Source organism: Canis lupus, chromosome 26, assembly GCF_003254725.2.
Source record: "Canis lupus dingo isolate Sandy chromosome 26, ASM325472v2, whole genome shotgun sequence".
Lineage (NCBI taxonomy): Eukaryota > Metazoa > Chordata > Mammalia > Carnivora > Canidae > Canis > Canis lupus.
Genome location: NC_064268.1, coordinates 1,004,899 through 1,023,458, shown reverse-complemented (window position 1 = coordinate 1,023,458; position 18,560 = coordinate 1,004,899). Strand labels below are relative to the sequence as shown.

Here is an 18,560-nt window from a genome sequence, read left to right as displayed (position 1 = left end):
TAAGTCTAGTGTGCCATGTAAGTTGTATGAGCAACGTTTTCCTCAGTGATCCTTTCAGCAGTTGTGAGCCAGAAATGGGAAAACTATTTTATTCTCAGCAACTATGATCCACAAACACTCAGGAACAGTCTTGGCAGTAAAGGTACAGGATGTGTAGGAAACGAGGATAAAATTGTGCAAAACATAGTGAGACCTGAGTAGGAGGCTGTGCTGTGTTCTCGGGACGGGAAGACCTGGTACATAGAAATGTGCTTTCCCCCAAAGCGATGTTAATATGTAGAATGGTTTTAACGAAAGCCATAATTGTGGGTATTTGTGTAGGTGTACCTGTGTACACTTGTGATTGGAAAAAGTGGTTTTTACTCTTTTTTTTTTTTTTAAGATTTTATTTATTTGAGAGAGTGAGCGTACACACAAGCATGAGTGGAGGAAGAGAGAGAAGCAGGCTCTCTGCTGAACAGGGACCCGATGTGGGGCTCTGACGTGAGGCTTGCTCCCAGGACCCTGGGATCATGACCTGAGCTGAAGGCAGATGCTCAACTGATAGCCATCCAGGCGCTCCTGGATAAAGTGGTTTTTAAAAGTGTATTTGGAGTGAAGGGTAGCTGATAATGGCCGACAGAAATACTGACAAGAGTTGCAGCAGAGAGGCTCGGGGGAAGGCATGTGAGGATCTGCCATCAGAGGGAGAGCAGTGACCAGTTGGGTGGGCTTCCAGCTTCATTGGAGTGCAGGTAATTTAGCGTGTGGTGCCAGCACAGCAGACCATGAGGAAGAGCTAAGGTCAGAGTGCTGTGCCCTCGTTATGGCCAGAATGCCGGCCCTAGGTTAAGCATGCAGGTATAGAAACAAATCAGCGGTCTTGGTGTAGTTTTGAAGAGATGATACCTGTGGCTTGAAGGCATCACTTTAGCCAGGCAGAAAGCTTGGAGGGAAGGCAAGGCAGACATATCTGACTGCAATAAAATGAAAATTTAAGTTTTGGTTTGCAAAAAGAAACCAAAAGCAAAGCTGATGCACAAATAATAGATTGGGAAGATTATTTGCAGTTCTCACAACGAACAGAGGGTCAGATAGCTCTTACAAGTTGAGGAGAAAGATAGATGAGCCCTTCTTTGAGAAAGGTGGAAGGAAGCTGAGAATCTGAATAGGCCATCCCACCTGCTCACACTTGTGGTACACCCAGGCTTGGTAGGTAAAGGGTAGGAGGCTGCATGTGTAGTGGCCTTGCTTAGATACTGGGACACGGGACAGCGGCAGCCACAGCTGCTGGTGGTGCCAGTGGTGTTGGCCAAGGGAGCTCCTACCCCTAACTGGGGATGTGAGTGTGGCATTATTTTGACATCAATTTAGTGGAGTCTGCTGAACTGAAAACTATGCCTGTCCTTTGTCCCCAGCACTACCCTCTGTGGGGCCCAGCCCATGGTATCCCTGGTTCCTGTAGCTTGTTTACAAGGCACAAAGCAGGAACCAGAGAGTTCCCATGCTTGGGGTGAGGTATTGCCATACCTTGGGCATCGAGCAGCCACTGAAACCATTTGGGGGAGTAGGAGTCTCTGCAGCACACCACTCAGTAAGAAAGCAAAATGCAGGTGCAGCCCCGGTGGTGCAGCGGTTTAGCGCTGCCTGCAGCCCGGGGTGTGATCCTGGAGACCCAGGATCGAGTCCCACATCGGGCTTCCTTCATGGAGCCTCCTTCTCCCTCTGCCTCTCTCTTCGCTCTCTCTGAATGAATAAATAAATAAATCTTAAAAAAAAAAAAAAAAAAAAAAAGAAAGCAAAATGCAGATAAGTGTGTGGTGAAGCAGATGCTGTCCACCATTATGTTTAAGCGTGACCATTTGAAAATGAGGGGTATGTTGTGTGTGCGTTGCAGGCTGTCAGCACTGGGGACAGCAGCTGCTCCACATAGGGAGTCCTCCTGGAGGACCCAGTAGGACATTTATAGGTGGGGACCAGTGGAGGGAAAGATGGCAGAATCGATCATGGCCACAGAGGCATGGGACAGGGTGCAGTAAGGGAAGGTGGCGGTGGCTAGAGCTAGAGTGGGAGAGGTGGCCCTGACCGCCATGGAGGGGAGTGCCCCATGTATACATAGCCTCGTGGCTCCTGCCCAAGGGTCCAGGGTGCTGTGCCACCAGGCCCTTGCCCCCTGACTGCTCATGGCATCGTGCCCCCCAGGTGACCTAGCTGTCATTGTACATGACATGTCTGTTTTGTAGGCTTGTGAGTGGTAACTCCATTGAAGAGAAGCTGTTGAAAAATGGAACCAAAGACTTGATCCGGGAAGTAGCTGCTCAGGGCAATGACTACTCCATGGCGTTCCTGACACAGGTACTTGTCAATGGTGTGCAGTCCTCAAGGTTGCTGTGTGGTGATGGGGATGGGGGTGGGTAAAGGGGCCACGCAGTTTAATGCACGCAGATGAGGAGTGGCTTGGTGGTTTCCCTGGTGTTGCAGTTTGATGGTCAGGTCAGCACTGACCTGTTTCTGGCTAGACACTGATGTGCATTTTGTGTGCAGCGGACCATCCAGGAGCTGTTTGAGGTGTGCTCTCCAACAGATGACGCCGGCTTTCCAGTGAAGGCAGAGGAATTTGTGGTCCTTTCTCAAGAGCCTTCTGCCACAGAAATCATTGCACCCAAAATTGCAAGACCTTTCATTGAGGTGAGGACAGATTGCTGGCCCTGGAGGTCATAGAGGATTTGCCACACCTGCTATAGGTCCTGAGCTCCCTGCTTGCTGTGCAGGCCCCTATTGCTCCACCCTGGCACACCCCTCCTGCCTGCTTTCATTCTGTTACGGGCATTCTCGTCTGGACAAGCAGGTAAAGGAGCAGTGGAAAGTCCGGGGGCCCCAGGCACCTGCTGCCCAGTTCAGCAGTCATCCCTGTCTTCATTGGTTCTTCCTGAGCCCCACTGCCTCCCCTGAGCCATAGCTGGCAACTAGCGGTTTGGAGTGCCTCGTCTGTCCTATGACCTACTTTGCCCACCCTGCCCTACCCTGCCCGTCCCCATGGTTCACCGTCTCAGCTCCTGTCAGAGAGGAGCCCTGTGGGCAGCCCCGATGGTGCAGCGGTTTAGCGCCGCCTGCAGCCCAGGGCGTGATCCTGGAGACCCTGGATCAAGTCCCACATCAGGCTCCCTGCATGGAGCCTGCTTCTCCCTCTGCCTGTGTCTCTGCCTCTCTCTCTCTGTGTCTCTCATGAATAAATAAATAAAATCTTTAAAAAAAAAAAAAAAAGAGAGGAGCCCTGTGTGTGAGTGTAAAATGCACGCCCAATTCTGAGAACAGTACAAAGGAGAACATAAATGATCTTGTTAATATTTTATGTTGGTTACTTGTTGAAATAATGATTGGATATATTGGGTTAAATAAAATACTGCCTTTTATACTTTATAACACGTGAGAGATGTTGGAGTACTCACATGGCTTGTGTGCTGCTCCTTTTGGGTAGTGCTGCTGTGTAGACACACTGTAGACCCACTCTTGGGGAGTGGCCTAGCTGCAGCTCCCCCCAGGACTTCCCCCTTCACTTTGGCCCACCTCACAGGGTTGCCCCCTCCTTCCCCTCCTTCCTGGGTGTCGGTTTCTGGGCTCTTGGCTGTGGAGGGACCCTCATGTTCTGGGCCTCTTCCCATGCCCTTGCCCATGGTAGAAGGCTTCCCTGGCTCCCCTGCAGTGCTGCTCACCCCCTTCCCTGTCCTCACACTCTTGTTGAAGAGGACTTGCCTGTAGCCTTGGCTGTTTTAAAAGTTCTCATTTGGTGGAACAGTAATAAATGTGTATGATAAAACTTTCAAGAATTTATAATGAAGAGCAAGTGTCCCACACCAGACCCTCCTTCTCTGCTAGGGACCACCCGTTAATGTGGGTCCTCATGCCTCCTTCCAGAAGTTTCCTGTGTATGATGTCCCCGGTCCCCCCCCCCCACACACACACACAGAGATACCTTATGGTTCTTTCTGCATCTGGAGGGACAGATACATCAGCCCCATTCTTTTAAAGACGTATGCATAATGGGCAGCCTGGGTGGCTCAGCGGTTTAGCGCTGCCTTCAGTCCAGGGCATGATCCTGGAGACCCAGGATCGAGTTCCACGTCAGGCTCCCTGCATGGAGCCTGCTTCTCCCTCTACCTGTGTCTCTGCGTCTCTCTCTCTTTCTCTCTGTGTGTCTCTCTCATGAATAAATAAATAAATAATCTTTAAAAAAAAGACATATGCGTGAGGTTAAAAAAAAAAAAGCACCTAAAAGAAAGTGGATTCTCTCTCAGAAACAAATGATTTCACCATTGCAAGTCTTGCATGTGTCCTAGGAGAGAAATGAGAGGTGGGAGGGCATTTGCATGAGAAATGCATTGTTCTGTGTGCAGTTGTCTCAGGGATGTGTGTACCACACAGAGCAGCACATAGGTGCTGTGAAGTGTAGGCATGTTGTTGGCAGGAAAGACCTAGCGTCGAATGGAAGATGTATCTCCCCCACCCCCCACCATTAAGCTTCCATCCCAGTAAGAGGAGGTCTAAAAACCAGCAAGGGAGTAGAACACGGACTCTCCTGCAGAGCGTGGGCGATGTCCAGTGGGGAGGTGCTATGGGCAGAGGGACAGTACAGGTGGCAGAGGATTAGGAGGGAGTGAGGGGTGAGGGTAGTGGGGCCTGGCCACATTTTAAAAAATAGCCCTCTTGGGCAGCCCCGGTGGCGCAGCGGTTTAACACCGCCTGCAGCTCAGGGCGTGATCCTGGAGACCCGGGATCGAGTCCTGCGTCGGGCTCTCTGCATGGGGCCTGCTTCTCCCTCTGCCTGTGTCTCTGCCTCTCATTTTCTCTCTGTGTCTCTATGAATAAATAAATAAAAAGTCTAAAAAAAAAAGATAGCCCTCTGGCTCTGTGCTGAGTCTAAATTGTGGGGGCTGGAGCAGAGACCAGCAGTAGGGGTGCAGTTGCGTGGCAGCAGCATGGCCAGGTGAGAGCAGGAGAGACTGGAGAGGTCTTTTGAAGGTGAAGTGAATGTGGGAGCCTGAGGGCAGTGCTGGCCAGCAGTGCCCTGAGGATCGGGTCTCAGGATTACTTCCAGATGCCCAAGTAACCCGGGAGTCTCCAGCAGGAGCGATGCTCTTCAGAAGACCCGTGCAGGAAGATGGCTTTTTTTTTAAAGTTTTTTGAAGCATGAGAGCCTCCTGAGAAGTACACGTCCTAGAGAATCAGCATGAGAGGGCACTATAGGAAACCCCTTCCCCCCCGACCGAAACCGCCTGCCTTCCTTACCACTCCTGCCCCTGAGGGCTGCTCCTGTGCCTCCTGACCACATGGCTGCCTGTGAGGATCTGGCTTCTGGTTCAGGGTCATGGTGCTTCTCATGGCAGTACAACACTATACTCTGTGTGGTGTTGTAATTTCTTTATTGGGCCACAGTCTGTGTTTTGAGCCATGTGTCTCTGAATATTTTGTGTGTCTCTTGGCAGATGCATGTGTGTATCTGCTAACCCCCCCCCCCCTTTTTTTCTCTCTCTCTGCTAACTTTTAGGCAGCACACCTTGGGGTGGGACCCCTGCATCATCGTTGAGCGTGTGTGTGATGGGCAGGGCTGTCAGGCAGTTTTGTGAACTGTTCGAACCAGCATGGTGGTAGATGTGGGCCATGTCTCTGGTTTAATTTGCCCATTGCTCCACCCATGAATTTGTGCACCTCCACGTGTTCCCTGGCAGAGTAGGTACTTTCTTGTGAAGTGTTTGCTCATGTCTTTCCCCCCTTTTTTGGTTACCTGGGCTGTTTATTTTTCTCAGTTGTTGGCATTCCTTCTGTGTTCTGGGTGCATGGTGTAGAAAACCTCCCTGCATTTTGCAGTCTGCCAGTGAGCAGGAACTCTGGGTCCTGAATCCCCCCAGCAGCCCATCTTTATCACAGTTGCTGCTAATGTTCTGCTCAAAAGACATTCTCCTGACTCTGGGTGGTCAGGACATCCTCCTTCGTTTTCTTCTGGGTGCTTCAGTGTTTAACTTTGTCCTGAGACATGCGGTCAGTGTGGAAGAATTTATAGTGTATAGTGTGAGGTCAGGTTACATCTTAAGCTGCAGGTTTTGCCAAATCGCCAAGAAAGAGAGGTTGCACAGCTCCTAACTGATACCTGGTAACCAGAAACCATTAGTTCGCCTGATGTGTGAAGGTGCACCCCTGCAGTACACGTGCCTATCAGGCAGGAGCTCCTGGCTGTTGGGAAGGCGCCTCCTTCCTTTCTCTGGTGTTTCCTGATCTGTTGTCCACAGGTTTGGTTCTGGCTCCTAGGGCTCTGGGTCGTTTGTCTTCTGTGAATGCTGTGGACTGTGGCCCCTGTCTCATGCACTATGAAGAGTTGTTCTCCTCTGTCAGAGCCGTGGCCGTGGGGCATGTTGGGTGTAAGGTTGAATGGGATGTCCTGTCCCTTTCTATTCTTGGGGTCAGGTGACACGTGACTTTTGCCTGGAGTTTGGTGTCCAGTGAGGCTGGGAGCCACTCCCACGCCTTCTCTGTCACCCTTAGGGCTTTGTTCTTCATATCCAAGTGGGTCTCAGATGCGCGAGAGCATGTCCACGGGGAGGCTCTATGTGCAGTGAATGGAGGCGTCTCCCTGGCTTTATGTGGGGTGACTCCTTTTCAAAACCCCATAATTTAAAACTATGAAAGTAACATAAATCTGTTATTTCTTTAGGCCCTCAAGAGCATTGAGTATCTGGAAGAAGATGCCCAGAAACCTGAGGAGGAAGCTGTGCCAGGGTCACCCGGCACCAACAGCCCGAGGTGGAGTGAAGAGCCATCTCAGCTGGAGGAGTTAGCTGACTTCATGGAACAGGTTTGAGAGCTTTCTCTTCTGCGCTTCAGCTTAATTTTTTTCCAGATACCTCGGTATTTTAAATTTGACTCTTCCATGAAATTTTCCTTGGTCTCTTTGAGTAAAAATAATCATTCTTTTGATTCAAGTGTTGGGGGGTTATATGGGGACTTAACCTTTGTTAATTTGCTGTTAACCCTGTTCAAAACAATGATTTTTGGAACAGCTTACACCTATTGAGAAATATGCTCTGAATTACCTGGAATTATTCCACACGCCAACTGGCCCAGAGAAAGAGGGCAGCAGCGAGGTAAGGGTAGACTTCTGGTTTGCGTAGCACGTGAGGGCCTCAGCCTTCAGATTCACATTTGGCCTGAAGTAAATGTGACTTGTGTGGAATTAAAGGAATAAAAAGCAACCCACCAGTGTAGAAACAAATTAAAAATGAAGTCTAGAGAAACCCTAGGGAACGATTCTCATTCAATTGGGCACAGCTTGGTGCTTGATGGAGGGATATGTGTTGGAGGAGGGAAGGGGTCCAGAGCCCGTAGCTTGGACAGGGTGGAGCTGGGGTGTGGGGTGCTGGGCCTGCTGTAGCCATATCTCAGAGCCCCTCTCTGTGGTCTTCCCACCAGGATGCCGTGTTGACCGCTGTGAGGGAGTGGGAGGCCCAGAACGTGAGGGCCCTGCAAGAGCGGGAGGCACGGGCGCTGCAGGAGCAAGAGCAGGAGCAGCTTCTCACCTATACGAGGGAGGATGCCTACAATGTGGTATGCGGGGCTCAGGATCCAATGCGTTTCTGAGAGATGAAGCCCATCTCCATGTCTGGCAGCCCGTTGTCTGATGCTTGACCCTTGGTTGGACATTTCTGGTTACACATAGGCTTTTCCCCAAATGTGGTTGTTAAAACGTGTCATAGGTGCTTTGAAGACCTACTAAGCATGCAGGTAAATAGTTGGTGGCTTGTAGTGTTCGTCTGAGATTGTGACACTGAAACGTGGCCCCTTCCCTGCAGGAATACGTCTGTGAAGGCGCCGATGGGCAAGTAGAAGTCATGCCAGTGAGTGCCCGTCTCCCTGTGTGTTGGGGTGGCTGCATTCCCCCATTCATACAACTCATGGCTCTCCTTTGTCCCCACAGCTCTGGACGCCGCCCACACCCCCCCAGGATGACAACGACATCTATGTGGACCCGGTCCTGTGTCTCACGTATGAGAGCACTCCCATCCCAGAGTCCAAGCTGCCTCCCGTGTACGTGAGGAAGGAACGCAGGCGGCACCGCACGGACCCCTCAGGTGCACACCCCATCGCCAGGCTTCCATGTCTGCTTGCTTTGCACTTGCGGGCTGTTAAGGAACCTTTACACTTACAGTCCTGCTTGGTGTACAAGCAAGAGAGTGGGTTTATCTCTACAGAGGCTCCTTAGCGACAGGCGTCTTCCGTCGTCCTTCTTGTTCCCGTTTCCTCTGTGAAGGCACTGTCTTCTCGTTAGCTACATCACTGAGAAAGGCTCTCTGTCCAGTTGCAGGCAGGAAGAAGAAGCAGCGCCACGGGGAGCCAGTTGTCCCTCCTCGCTCACTGTTTGACCGTGCGACACCTGGCATGTTGAAAATGCGACGGGAAGGGAAAGAGCAGAAGAAGAACATTCTGTTGAAGCAACAAACACAGTTTGCCAAGCCTTTGCCAACTTTTGCCAAGCCAACAGCTGAGTCGGGCCCAGATAATCCCGAGTGGCTCATCAGCGAGGACTGGGCACTGCTGCAGGTGAGCACAGCCCGCAGTCCACGTCCCGTCCTCTCCTGTCCATGTCCTTTGGCTGTAGTCCTTGGGAGCGCGCGTGCACCTGCTGATGCAGTTCTCTGACCTATGGTGCCTGAAACCTGGTCCTGCAGGCTGTGAAGCAGCTCCTGGAACTGCCCCTGAATCTCACGATTGTGTCCCCGGCCCACACGCCCAACTGGGACCTTGTCAGTGACGTCGTCAACTCCTGCAGCCGCATCTACCGCTCTTCCAAGCAGTGCCGGAGCCGCTACGAGAACGTGCTCATTCCGAGGGAAGAGGGGAAGGTGAGGGCAGACCCCCTTCCACTCGCACATCAGCGGAACTCCAGCCCCTAGGCTGAGTGAAAGCTGGCGAGGCAGGAGGCCCGTGTGGCACCTGGCATGCCTGGAAAATTCTGTGTGCCATGTGGAGGCTCCATGCCACCCAAGGGCTCGGTCCTACCTTCATTTCTTTCCTCTTTCTTTTCTCTTTTGAGAAGGCATGAGGTGAATGAAAGAGCCTTTGTTTGGCTCCATTGGCTTATTTGAAGATAAGTTTGTTTATGCCTCCTATGCCTTTGCTGCTGGTCTCCCGCCAGGAGCCCCAGCCATGGGACTGGTCTGGACCCTGGTCCCGGCTGACTGTGTGCCTTGTACATGCTCTGCAGACAGAGGCTGGGTACTCCGTGTCTTTCCCAGGAAGCCCATGGTGGCAGTGGCTGCCCCCACCCCCACCCCCCAAGAGAGCCAGCACTGCTGGCGAGTGCATCTGCCCTGCACTTTCCACCTTTCCACCTGCATACCTCTTGTTGTTTTGAGCCAAGAGGGTCTCTTTCTGTTTCTCCGTCTGCTGGCTTTGCCACTTCCCCTTCTTGTCAATCGCCCATCCACCTGCACTCTGGAGAGTGTCCAAAGTCTGAGCACAGAAGGGGCGCCCATGTGGCATGCTGCCAGCCTTGACAAGGGTCCCGTGCCTGCGAGTCGTGGTCCTACCCACTACGTGTGACAGCACGGGGCAGATGCGGCAGAGGCACACATGGGACCCTGACGCAGTATGGAAACCATTGTTTCTACCATCGTTTCTGTTTTCATTTTCCTGAAAACATTTGCCTTAAAGCCTTTGTTTGCTTTTTGTTTAAGAACAAAAAAAGCAGGTATTCCTTAACAATACTATGTGTGGTACCTTCACCACCAAGACATCATGAGGTCTTATGTTTGATCTGTCTTGTGTTGGAAGCACTTCTAATGACGGCCATAATGTTAACATGGAAAAGCATAAAGCTGAAGCTCTGTTTTTCTGTTTTATAGCTCACATGAGAAGTTGATCTAGAAAAAAAGGCAAAAATGCGTTTATTGGATGTGACGGTGACATTGTGAATAAATTGGCAAGCACCTGTGCAGAGGGCCATTTGATGAAGTTCAGAACCAGCCAGGAGGGGAAGCTGATGCCCGCAGACATGTGCTGGCAGCAGTGTGTTGGGTGGGGCAGGGCAGGAGCCCCCTTACAGCCTGCCACAACCTGGGCTTGCTGTTGGGTGTTCGTGTTACGTACCTGATCTTATTCTTGCTCTACCTTTTCTCCCTTGTTTTTCTGTGGCACGGGAATGCTCACAGACGTGGACTCATTTTCAGGACCCTCCCATGCTGATCTTGTGGTCCTGAGTTTCCTCTGGTGTGGCTCTTCTAGATGTAAAGCTTCAATTAGCACAGAGGACACGTATGCATGGCTCTCCCGTGAGCGGTTCTTACTTTGTGTCGCAGTCTCCATCCTGTTCACTATGTACAGGTACAGGGTGATCAGAGCCTGTAGACACAGGGGAGGGTCCCTGGGAGCCCTATGGCCCGGTCCTGACTTGGTTGCTTACAAGTGTGCTGGCTTTACACAAGCTGTGTAACGAGACTGGAGTTTTCGCTCTGGCATCGGGTTGTTCTGAAGTTCTGTGGGACAATGAGGTGTCTTGGGAGCTAGCAGTGCTTGTTTTGACTGTAGGATTTATGCTGGAGAGATTACCAGGAATAGGTGATGCTGTGAATGAATGCCCCCAAGAGCAGATTCACATACCAGCTGGCACCTCTCCTCTTCCCTGTGCACTGCAACAGAGGCTTGCAGGGAGGGCAGCCACTCGGTCTCATTTGCTGTGTGACCTTGGGCACTTGGCCTAGCGGTCATTTTTCTCTGCAAAGGTAGAGAGCGTCCTCCTGCTCTGGGTGATTGTGGAGCTTGCGTGAGGGGACGTGTGGAGAGGAATGGCGTTTGCAGGCAGTGGGTGGTCAGGTGGTATGCTCACGTCTATGTTGAAGGTTGTGAAGGAGGAACTCTGTTTAACCTGGGAGATTCCAAGTCAGGTCTCCAGATCAGCCACCATCTATCTGATGCACTGCCATTGGTTTTGTCTCAGAGTAAGAACAACCGACCCCTGCGCACAGGACAGCTGTACGCCCAGGACGAGAATGCCACGCACACGCAGCTGTACACAAGCCACTTTGACCTGATGAAGATGACGGCCGGCAAGAGAAGTCCCCCCATCAAGCCTCTGTATGCTTCCCGTGTCCTTACCGCCCCTCCCCTGTGATGAGCTGGTGTGGGGACACTGGCTTGCACAGCGTGTTGGTGATCCCTCCTTCTTCAGCAGGTGTTTCTTGTTGGGTAACTCTTGTCTCCTTTTTTGTGTGGCAGGCTTGGCATGAATCCCTTTCAGAAAAACCCCAAGCACGCCTCCGTGTTGGCAGAAAGGTATTTCTGTATTTTCTACTGGATGAAATAATCTCATTTTAGTGTTTTATTAAACCCTGTGGAGTCAGTAAATCATTCAAACGGTGTGTCCAGGCAGCAGCTAGGGATAGTGGTGTGGCCAGCTGGGAGCTGGCAAATGTGCACATGGCATTCCCATGATGAGGGTCTGTCCCTGCCTACAGGCTTCGGGGGACACTGGTGGATGTGACTTGGCCGTGGGAGAGGCTCTTCCTTTCTTGGCCGTGCTTGCGTCTAATTTGGCACATGTCTTTTGATTCTGCCTTTAAAATATATCCAGCATAGAGATGAGAGTAATTGTTTTGAAGCTGAACAAAAGAGAGAAAAGGACCGACGAAAGGATGGGCAGGGAAATGTGTGGGTGTGGGTGAGCAGGTATGGCAGGGCAACCTAGAAGCCAAGTGCCAGGTATCAGGGTGTTCTCTGCACACTCCCTGTGCTTTCCAGATGTCTCTTTTACAATGAGGTGGTAGGAAGCACATGTCTAGTTAAAGCCCAGGTGCTAGCTAGTCTGGCTCAGGCCTTTGTGGTTGCCCAGATGAGTGTCTGCCATACACCAAGGGTTCTCACCTTACCTGTTCTCAGTGTGGCCACCAGCTGGGCACTTCTTTGCCAAGACCCCTGACAGACTCTCCTAGCTGCTCCTGAGGCCTGGCCTCCATCAGATGCTCCTTACCTCATGGCTGTGACCTGCTGCTCACGCCTAGGGCAGTCTTCCTGGACTCGAGCCCAGGACCCCCTTACACGTTATCTTCTATACAGTCGCATCGTGGCCCTGTGTTTTCCTTCACAGGATGAACCATCTTCACATTCTCTACTTGAGTTGTGGTGTTTGTGTGCCTGTGGATGTAGGGCTTCTGAATCTGGAAGCAAAGAGCAGGCGTTCTGTGTACATTTGTGGACTAAATTAGCAGATTGTTTCATGCAGCTGACATTTATGGACAAGGTGTGTGCCTAGCTCTGTGCTGGGCCAAGCCGTTCAGTGGCGAGCAGGACACGTTTTTGTCCTCGTATTGGTGAGATGCAAACTCAGAGCAGTCTTACAGGGGTTGAGGATCCATCCTGCAGGTGATTGGAATAGCCCAGCAGGACCGAGGGTGAGGGAAGCCTGGGGGGAGGAGACCAGGGGGTGTTCCTCCTGAATGTCACCCCAACACGAGGCGATATTGGGTTGGCTGTCATGGTATGCAGTGCGTGGGGTCAAAGGAGGGCTACAAGGCAGGTCCATGGGATACGCACAAGAGGGCCCAGGGTGACGCCTCCAGGGCAAGAAGCAGGCAAGCAGGGCGAGTGCCCTGGGCACCTCAGTGGGAATAGGTCCAGTGCGAAGCCCAGCTGGTTGGTTGGAGACCATGAGGTGAGCACAGGCCTACAGTGTCTTGGGGGCTCAGGTGGGTGTCTGTGTTTGGCTCAGATCAGAGGGATGTGGGCCGGTGGACAGGACCAAAGGTTGACAGGGTGAGGTGAGAGGAGAACTCAACACCTGGCCCACAGCTGGGTGGGGACTCGGCCTTCCACAGGATCTGGAGGTGTTAGCCACAGGGGTGCATCTGTAAGGAGTCAGGGCAGGCCATGTGCCAAGGAAGAGGAAGTGATGCCGTGTGACCTGGCTGGGGCGCCTTGCAGAGGGTGGGTTTCCCTTGTCAGTGGAGATAGTTGGACCCTACTTGAAGCTGGCAGACTGGGGAAGCATAGCATGGCTTTAGCTTTGCCAGGTGTAATAAAGAGGGGTGGGAGAAGGCCTGGATATTCACGTGAGAGTGGGATTGTGATGGAGTATCTGAGCAGACCTACGTGGTTGAGGTCAGAGAATGGGTAAGAAGTCACTGAGCCAGCTGGGGTGAGTGACAGGGTGGGAGGGGCTGACATGCAGGGGGAACAGACAGATGTTTCCCCGCCTGGGCCCTGCAGAGTAGGGGTGGGGGAAGCTAGGAAATGGGGAAGGCATGCACAAAGTTTTAAGCAAAGCCAAGCTCTCTGTGGCAGAGGGAGTCAAAGAGGTGGAGAGGTCATAGTACTTGAGTGGAAGAGACCCCTGGAGCAAGGGTTCTGTGAGATGGTGGGGAGGCCTGTGGGACCTCCCCCTCCCTGGGCTTTGCTGGTCAGTCTCTGTGCCTGGGGAGCGGGGTGTCATGGGAGATTGGGAGTGTTCATGCAGCCTGGGCCCTGACCTCAGTTTTCATGGACACATGGGCTTCTGGCAGGCCAGAGTGGGACCTGGGGACACAGGCTATGGACAGCTCCTCGGAGGAGGGCTGATGCTCCATTGGGAAGAGAGGGGAGGCCTAACCTGAAGTAGGGCCGCAGTTTGGTAGGCTGGGTTGGAGGGGCAGGCAGTTCACCGTGAGGTGCACTCGCACACATTTCCGGGGCACCTGATATCCACATAGTACCGTGTGTTACTGTGGTGGCCCAGGTCTGTTTTCTGGAAGGTTCTGTGTCAAAAGGGAATGGGAGACATGGTCTTAGATGACCCATGCAGCTTTTTTTCTTTTGTGAGGGAGCTTGATTGGAGCTGCCTCCTACCACCTGGCAGCTTGGGAGGCAAGAGCTTTGGGTTTCTCGAGTGTTCGTCTTCCTTAGACTGTGTCCATTTATTTTCTGTTTCTGCTGTTGTCTTTCAGCGGGATCAACTACGACAAACCACTGCCTCCCATTCAGGTTGCATCTCTCCGAGCAGAGCGAATTGCCAAAGAGAAAAAGGTGTAGGCGCTAGGGCCTCCTGGACGTGGCTGGGGTGGTGGGCGTGGTGGGCTTGTCCCCATAGCCCCTCTCCTCTCTGCTTCTGTAGGCGCTGGCCGATCAGCAGAAGGCGCAGCAGCCACCCGTGGCACAGCCCCCACCACCCCCACCACAGCCGCAGCCCCCGCCACCCCAGCAGCCTCCCCCACCTCTGCCCCAGTCTCAGGCGGCAGGCAGCCAGCAGCCTGCAGGACCGCCAGCCGTCCAACCGCAGGCCCAGGCGCAGCCCCAGGCGCAGCCCACACAGCCCCCACCGAAGGTGCCTCCCGCGATCACAACAGTGGGCAGCGCCGCTGTGCTGGTAAGAAGGTGCCTCTCCTGGCCGCGGACACCTGCGGGGACACGGGTGGGAGGGTTTGTTCAGACGCCAGTATGTCTTCCTCAGAGACCACAGAAGGCCAAGACTTTCCCTGGTGGGGGAGTGAGTGAGCAAAGGGGCGCCCTCACCTGCTTTGGCTGCTCTAGGCAGGCCAGGTTAGTTAGTGGAGGTTTGGGAGGTGGAGGGACCCAGGAAGTTTGGAGTTAGGTGGGATTTGTGAGATGTCAGTGTCAACGTCACCCTGCAGAGGTGCAGAGCTGATACTGCAGAGGTGCAGAGCTGATACTGTTTGTGCCAACATGCAAGCTTTCCTTCTGACTCTTGCACTCGCGTGTGCATACATCTTTAGTGCCCATCAGAGAAGATGGGTTAAAAACACACAGGAAAGGGGAAGAAAGGCAGACTCGTGATCTCATGCAGCCTGTGCTGCGGCTGTCATGCCCCGGTATACTCCCTTGCTCTGTGTGCCCATGTCTGTGTGACACGGATGTCGCAGTCACCTGTGGGGAGGATGCCTGGGACTGCATGGGGAAACCCTGCTGCCTGGCACTGCCAGCCAGGTGTGGGAGTGGTCCAGCCTTGTTTATGGTTCTTTTGGCCATGGTGGGTGGGATTGCTGCGTCAGCCTGGGCAGTTTAGCTCTTTGGTCAGAAAGCACGCTCCCTCAGCCCCAGCTCCCATGGCCTGTGAGTGGAGTGGTGGGTGGTTAGGGAGGGACTCTGTGCGGGGCCTCCTGGCCCTGGGCTGCGGCCTGAGTGATGGTAGTCCATCAGTAGAGAGCCTCAGCAGTAAGACCAGAGGCCCCAAGCTTGGGGGGCAGGGGTGGGGTCATGAGGGCAGGTGAGGCCAGAGCTCTGTGACTAAGGGACAGAACTGGCATGGGGCATGGGGGCAGGGAATGGTGGGGGGCCCGTGTGGCCGTGTAGTCAGGCAGGAGTGTGGACATGATTCTGACGAAGTGGAAACATTTGGAGGTTTTGTGAAGGGGAGAGCTTGTGCTCCAATTCAAATGCTTTTCTCTTTCCAGCAGGCCGGAGCCATTAAAACATCTGTCACGGGGACAAGCATGCCAACGGGTAAGAAGCCTGGGATGCCCCCATCAGAAATCAGTGTTTTCCTGTGCTCCTGCCTCACAGGTCTCTCCCTGCAGGCACAGTGAGCGGAAATGTCATCGTCAACACCATCGCTGGGGTCCCTGCTGCCACCTTCCAGTCCATTAACAAGCGCCTTGCTTCGCCTGTGGCACCAGGAGCCTTGACTGTGAGTCATCCCTGCCCCTGGGCACTTTCAGTAGCCTGCGTGACCTAGGACCCAATTGTTTTCTAATTTAAAAAATTTTTCTTAAGTAATCTCAACACCCAACATGGGGCTCAAACTCATGATCAAGAGTCATATGCTCTTCCAACGGAGCCTCCTGGGTACCCAGGAAGTTGTTTGCTTTGTAGAGAAATATCCCAGCAATGCAGGAAGTACTGACACAGCTTGAATTTCCTAAGATAATGTGAACATTCAGGGGTTTAGGAAATGGCTCACATGGTGCTCTTGCTAAGGGAGTGTGTGGTATGGAAATCCCTACCTACAGCGATTCTAGGAGGAGAAAGGCAGGGTTGAGGGTGTACTGCTGACTCTACTGCTAGGATTCCTCATGTACCACGTGACAGGTTTACTCTTGGGAGATATGGGGGTGCAGAGATGGGCGCTCTTTGGGAAACTGGACCGGAGGAGGGCATGGTACCACACCAGGTGCCATCGCATGATTGTCAGAGTGTGTAGGGGCCAGGTGGAGCACAAGAGGGATGGTCCAGACCTATGTGTGGGAAGCAGGGAGGTGTCAAACCTGGGCATCAGGACAGCCCTGTCAGACCCTCTGAGCACAGAACCAGCGGAAACCTTGCACTCATCCACAGATGCAGCCCATGTCCTTGCCTCCAGTGCTTCACTATAAACAGCAGAAATAAACAACTGAGATTGAAGAGATTAAATTTGTGTCTCCTTTTTCAGGTTAGGTACACATCCAAGGGCAACATGTGCCCTGCCTGAGCACTGTTCTGATAAGTAGAAGGGTGGCCCTGTCGGGTTCTGAAAAGTGTCTTTTCTGTAAAGTTCAGTTGTTGTAGTAATCCAGACAGGGTGGCCTTGGCAAAGGGACAGACATAGCTCCATAGAATAGGATACAAGGCCCAGAAATAAACCCCCATGTATGTAGTCAACTGATTTTCATTAAGAGTGCCAAAGGGATACAAGGAGAAAGGGTAGTCTTTCCAATAAGTGGTACTGGAAGAGCTGCGTAGCTATGTGCAAGACCAGGAGCCGGGGCCTGTAGCCTACGCTAGGTATGAAAAGTCCATCAAGATGGATCATTGACCTAAGTGTAAAATACAAAATGATAAGACTTTTTGATGAAAATCACAGGACAACATCTTTGCTCCCTTAGTTTAGGCAGAGATGTCCTAGGATCCCAAAGCCTGTGAATCATGAAAGAAAAATTAAGTGGTCATCATCAAAAATCAGTGACACATGTTGTTTGAAAAATATGAAGACAGTGGAGAGTATGGGAAATATTTGTAGGACACATGATAAAGGACAAGTTTGCAGATTAAATGAGGATTCTTCAGTAATATGAAAATACACTGTAATGTTCTCATTCTTTGGGGAATATAAATAATAGTGAAAGGGAACATAAGGGAAGGGAGAAGAAATGTGTGGGAAATATCAGAAAGGGAGACAGAACATAAAGACTCCTAACTCTGGGAAACGAACTAGGGGTGGTGGAAGGGGAGGAGGGCGGGGGGTTGGGGTTACTGGGTGATGGGCACTGAGGGGGGCACTTGACGGGATGAGCACTGGGTGTTATTCTGTATGCTGGCAAACTGAACACCAATAAAAATTATTTTATTAAAAAAAAGAAATAAAGGGAGACAGAACATAAAGACTCCTAACTCTGGGAAACGAACTAAGTGTGGTGGAAGGGGAGGAGGGCAGGGGGTGGGGGTGAATGGGTGGCGGGCACTGAGGGGGGCACTTGACGGGATGAGCACTGGGTGTTATTCTGTATGTTGGTAAATTGAACACCAATAAAAAATTAATTTATTAAAAAAAAGAAAATACACTGTAAAACATGGATAAAGATTTAAGTGGTTATCTCACCAAAGAAGCAACAGGGATAGCAAACAAATGTGAAGAGATCTTCAACATATTAGCATCAGGGGAGTCGTGGGAAAACCACAGTGAGATAGGACCTTGGGGGGCTCAGTCAGGAGAGCGTCCGACTATTGTTCCAGCGCAGGTCGTGAACTCAATCATGGGATTGGGCTGTGTGCTGGGCATGGCACCTGCTTATGATCCCTTCCCTTTCCCTCTGCGCCTGCCCCCAGTGAAAAACTAACCACAGTGAAATGCCACCACACATCTCTGGGCTTTAGAAACAAAAACCTGGCTGTAGCAAACACTGGCAATGAAGCAACCTGACTGGAGCCCACAGTCAGCACACAGAATATTAGCATCAAGTGGGAAATTGGCCACTTCTGATAAAATGAAACGTACACTTACTGTACAACATAGCACTTCCACACCTAGATTTTCCCTCAGGGAAGTAAAAACATACATCTGCACGAAAAAACCTGAGCATGAGTGTATACAGTAGCTTGATTTATAATTATACTTTATTTATAATTATACTTACTAAAAAAGAGTAAGTATAATTAGTAAGAAAGAAACCCAGACGGGCAGCCCCAGTGGCGCAGTGGTTTAGCGCCGCCTGCAGCCTGGGGTGTGATCCTGGAGACCCGGGATCGAGTCCCACATCGGGCTCCCTGCATGGAGCCTGCTTCTCCCTCTGCCTGTGTCTCTGCCTCTCTCTCCGCTCTCTCTGAATGAATAAATAAATAAATCTTAAAAAAGAAAAGAAAAGAAACCCAGACAGCCTCTGGTGGATACATGGGCACTATCTAGGACTACCCAACGATACAAGAGAGTGAGCTGCTGGGCCAGACAATGAGGTGGGCGACTCTAAAACACATTTTACTGTGAGGACAGTTTCAAAAAACCTCGTATGCTTCATGATTCCATTTAACGTGAAAAAGGCAAAATCATAGAGACAGGAAACAGAATATGTTCTGTGTCTGGATTGTGGTGGCTACCATAGGTTCGTATACCTGGAGTGGGTAAATTGTACTGTATGTAA

General features: G+C 51.7%; 2 protein-coding genes across 3 annotated transcripts in view; one reads left to right on the top strand and one right to left on the bottom strand.

The window, feature by feature from the left end:
• Positions 1 to 18,560, bottom strand: part of LOC112676390 (uncharacterized) — a 535,411-nt gene that overhangs the window by 297,093 nt on the left and 219,758 nt on the right. The gene's annotated exons all lie outside the window — the stretch shown is intronic.
• The window catches only part of EP400 (E1A binding protein p400), a 102,627-nt gene that overhangs the window by 65,654 nt on the left and 18,413 nt on the right, over positions 1 to 18,560 (top strand). The window contains 15 exon segments of the mRNA XM_035706615.2: positions 2,223 to 2,334; positions 2,524 to 2,667; positions 6,686 to 6,826; positions 7,032 to 7,115; positions 7,441 to 7,575; positions 7,821 to 7,865; positions 7,946 to 8,099; positions 8,327 to 8,568; positions 8,697 to 8,870; positions 10,964 to 11,100; positions 11,242 to 11,298; positions 13,941 to 14,019; positions 14,108 to 14,359; positions 15,408 to 15,453; positions 15,528 to 15,637. Coding sequence (XP_035562508.2) covers positions 2,223 to 2,334; positions 2,524 to 2,667; positions 6,686 to 6,826; positions 7,032 to 7,115; positions 7,441 to 7,575; positions 7,821 to 7,865; positions 7,946 to 8,099; positions 8,327 to 8,568; positions 8,697 to 8,870; positions 10,964 to 11,100; positions 11,242 to 11,298; positions 13,941 to 14,019; positions 14,108 to 14,359; positions 15,408 to 15,453; positions 15,528 to 15,637 — 1,912 coding nt within the window.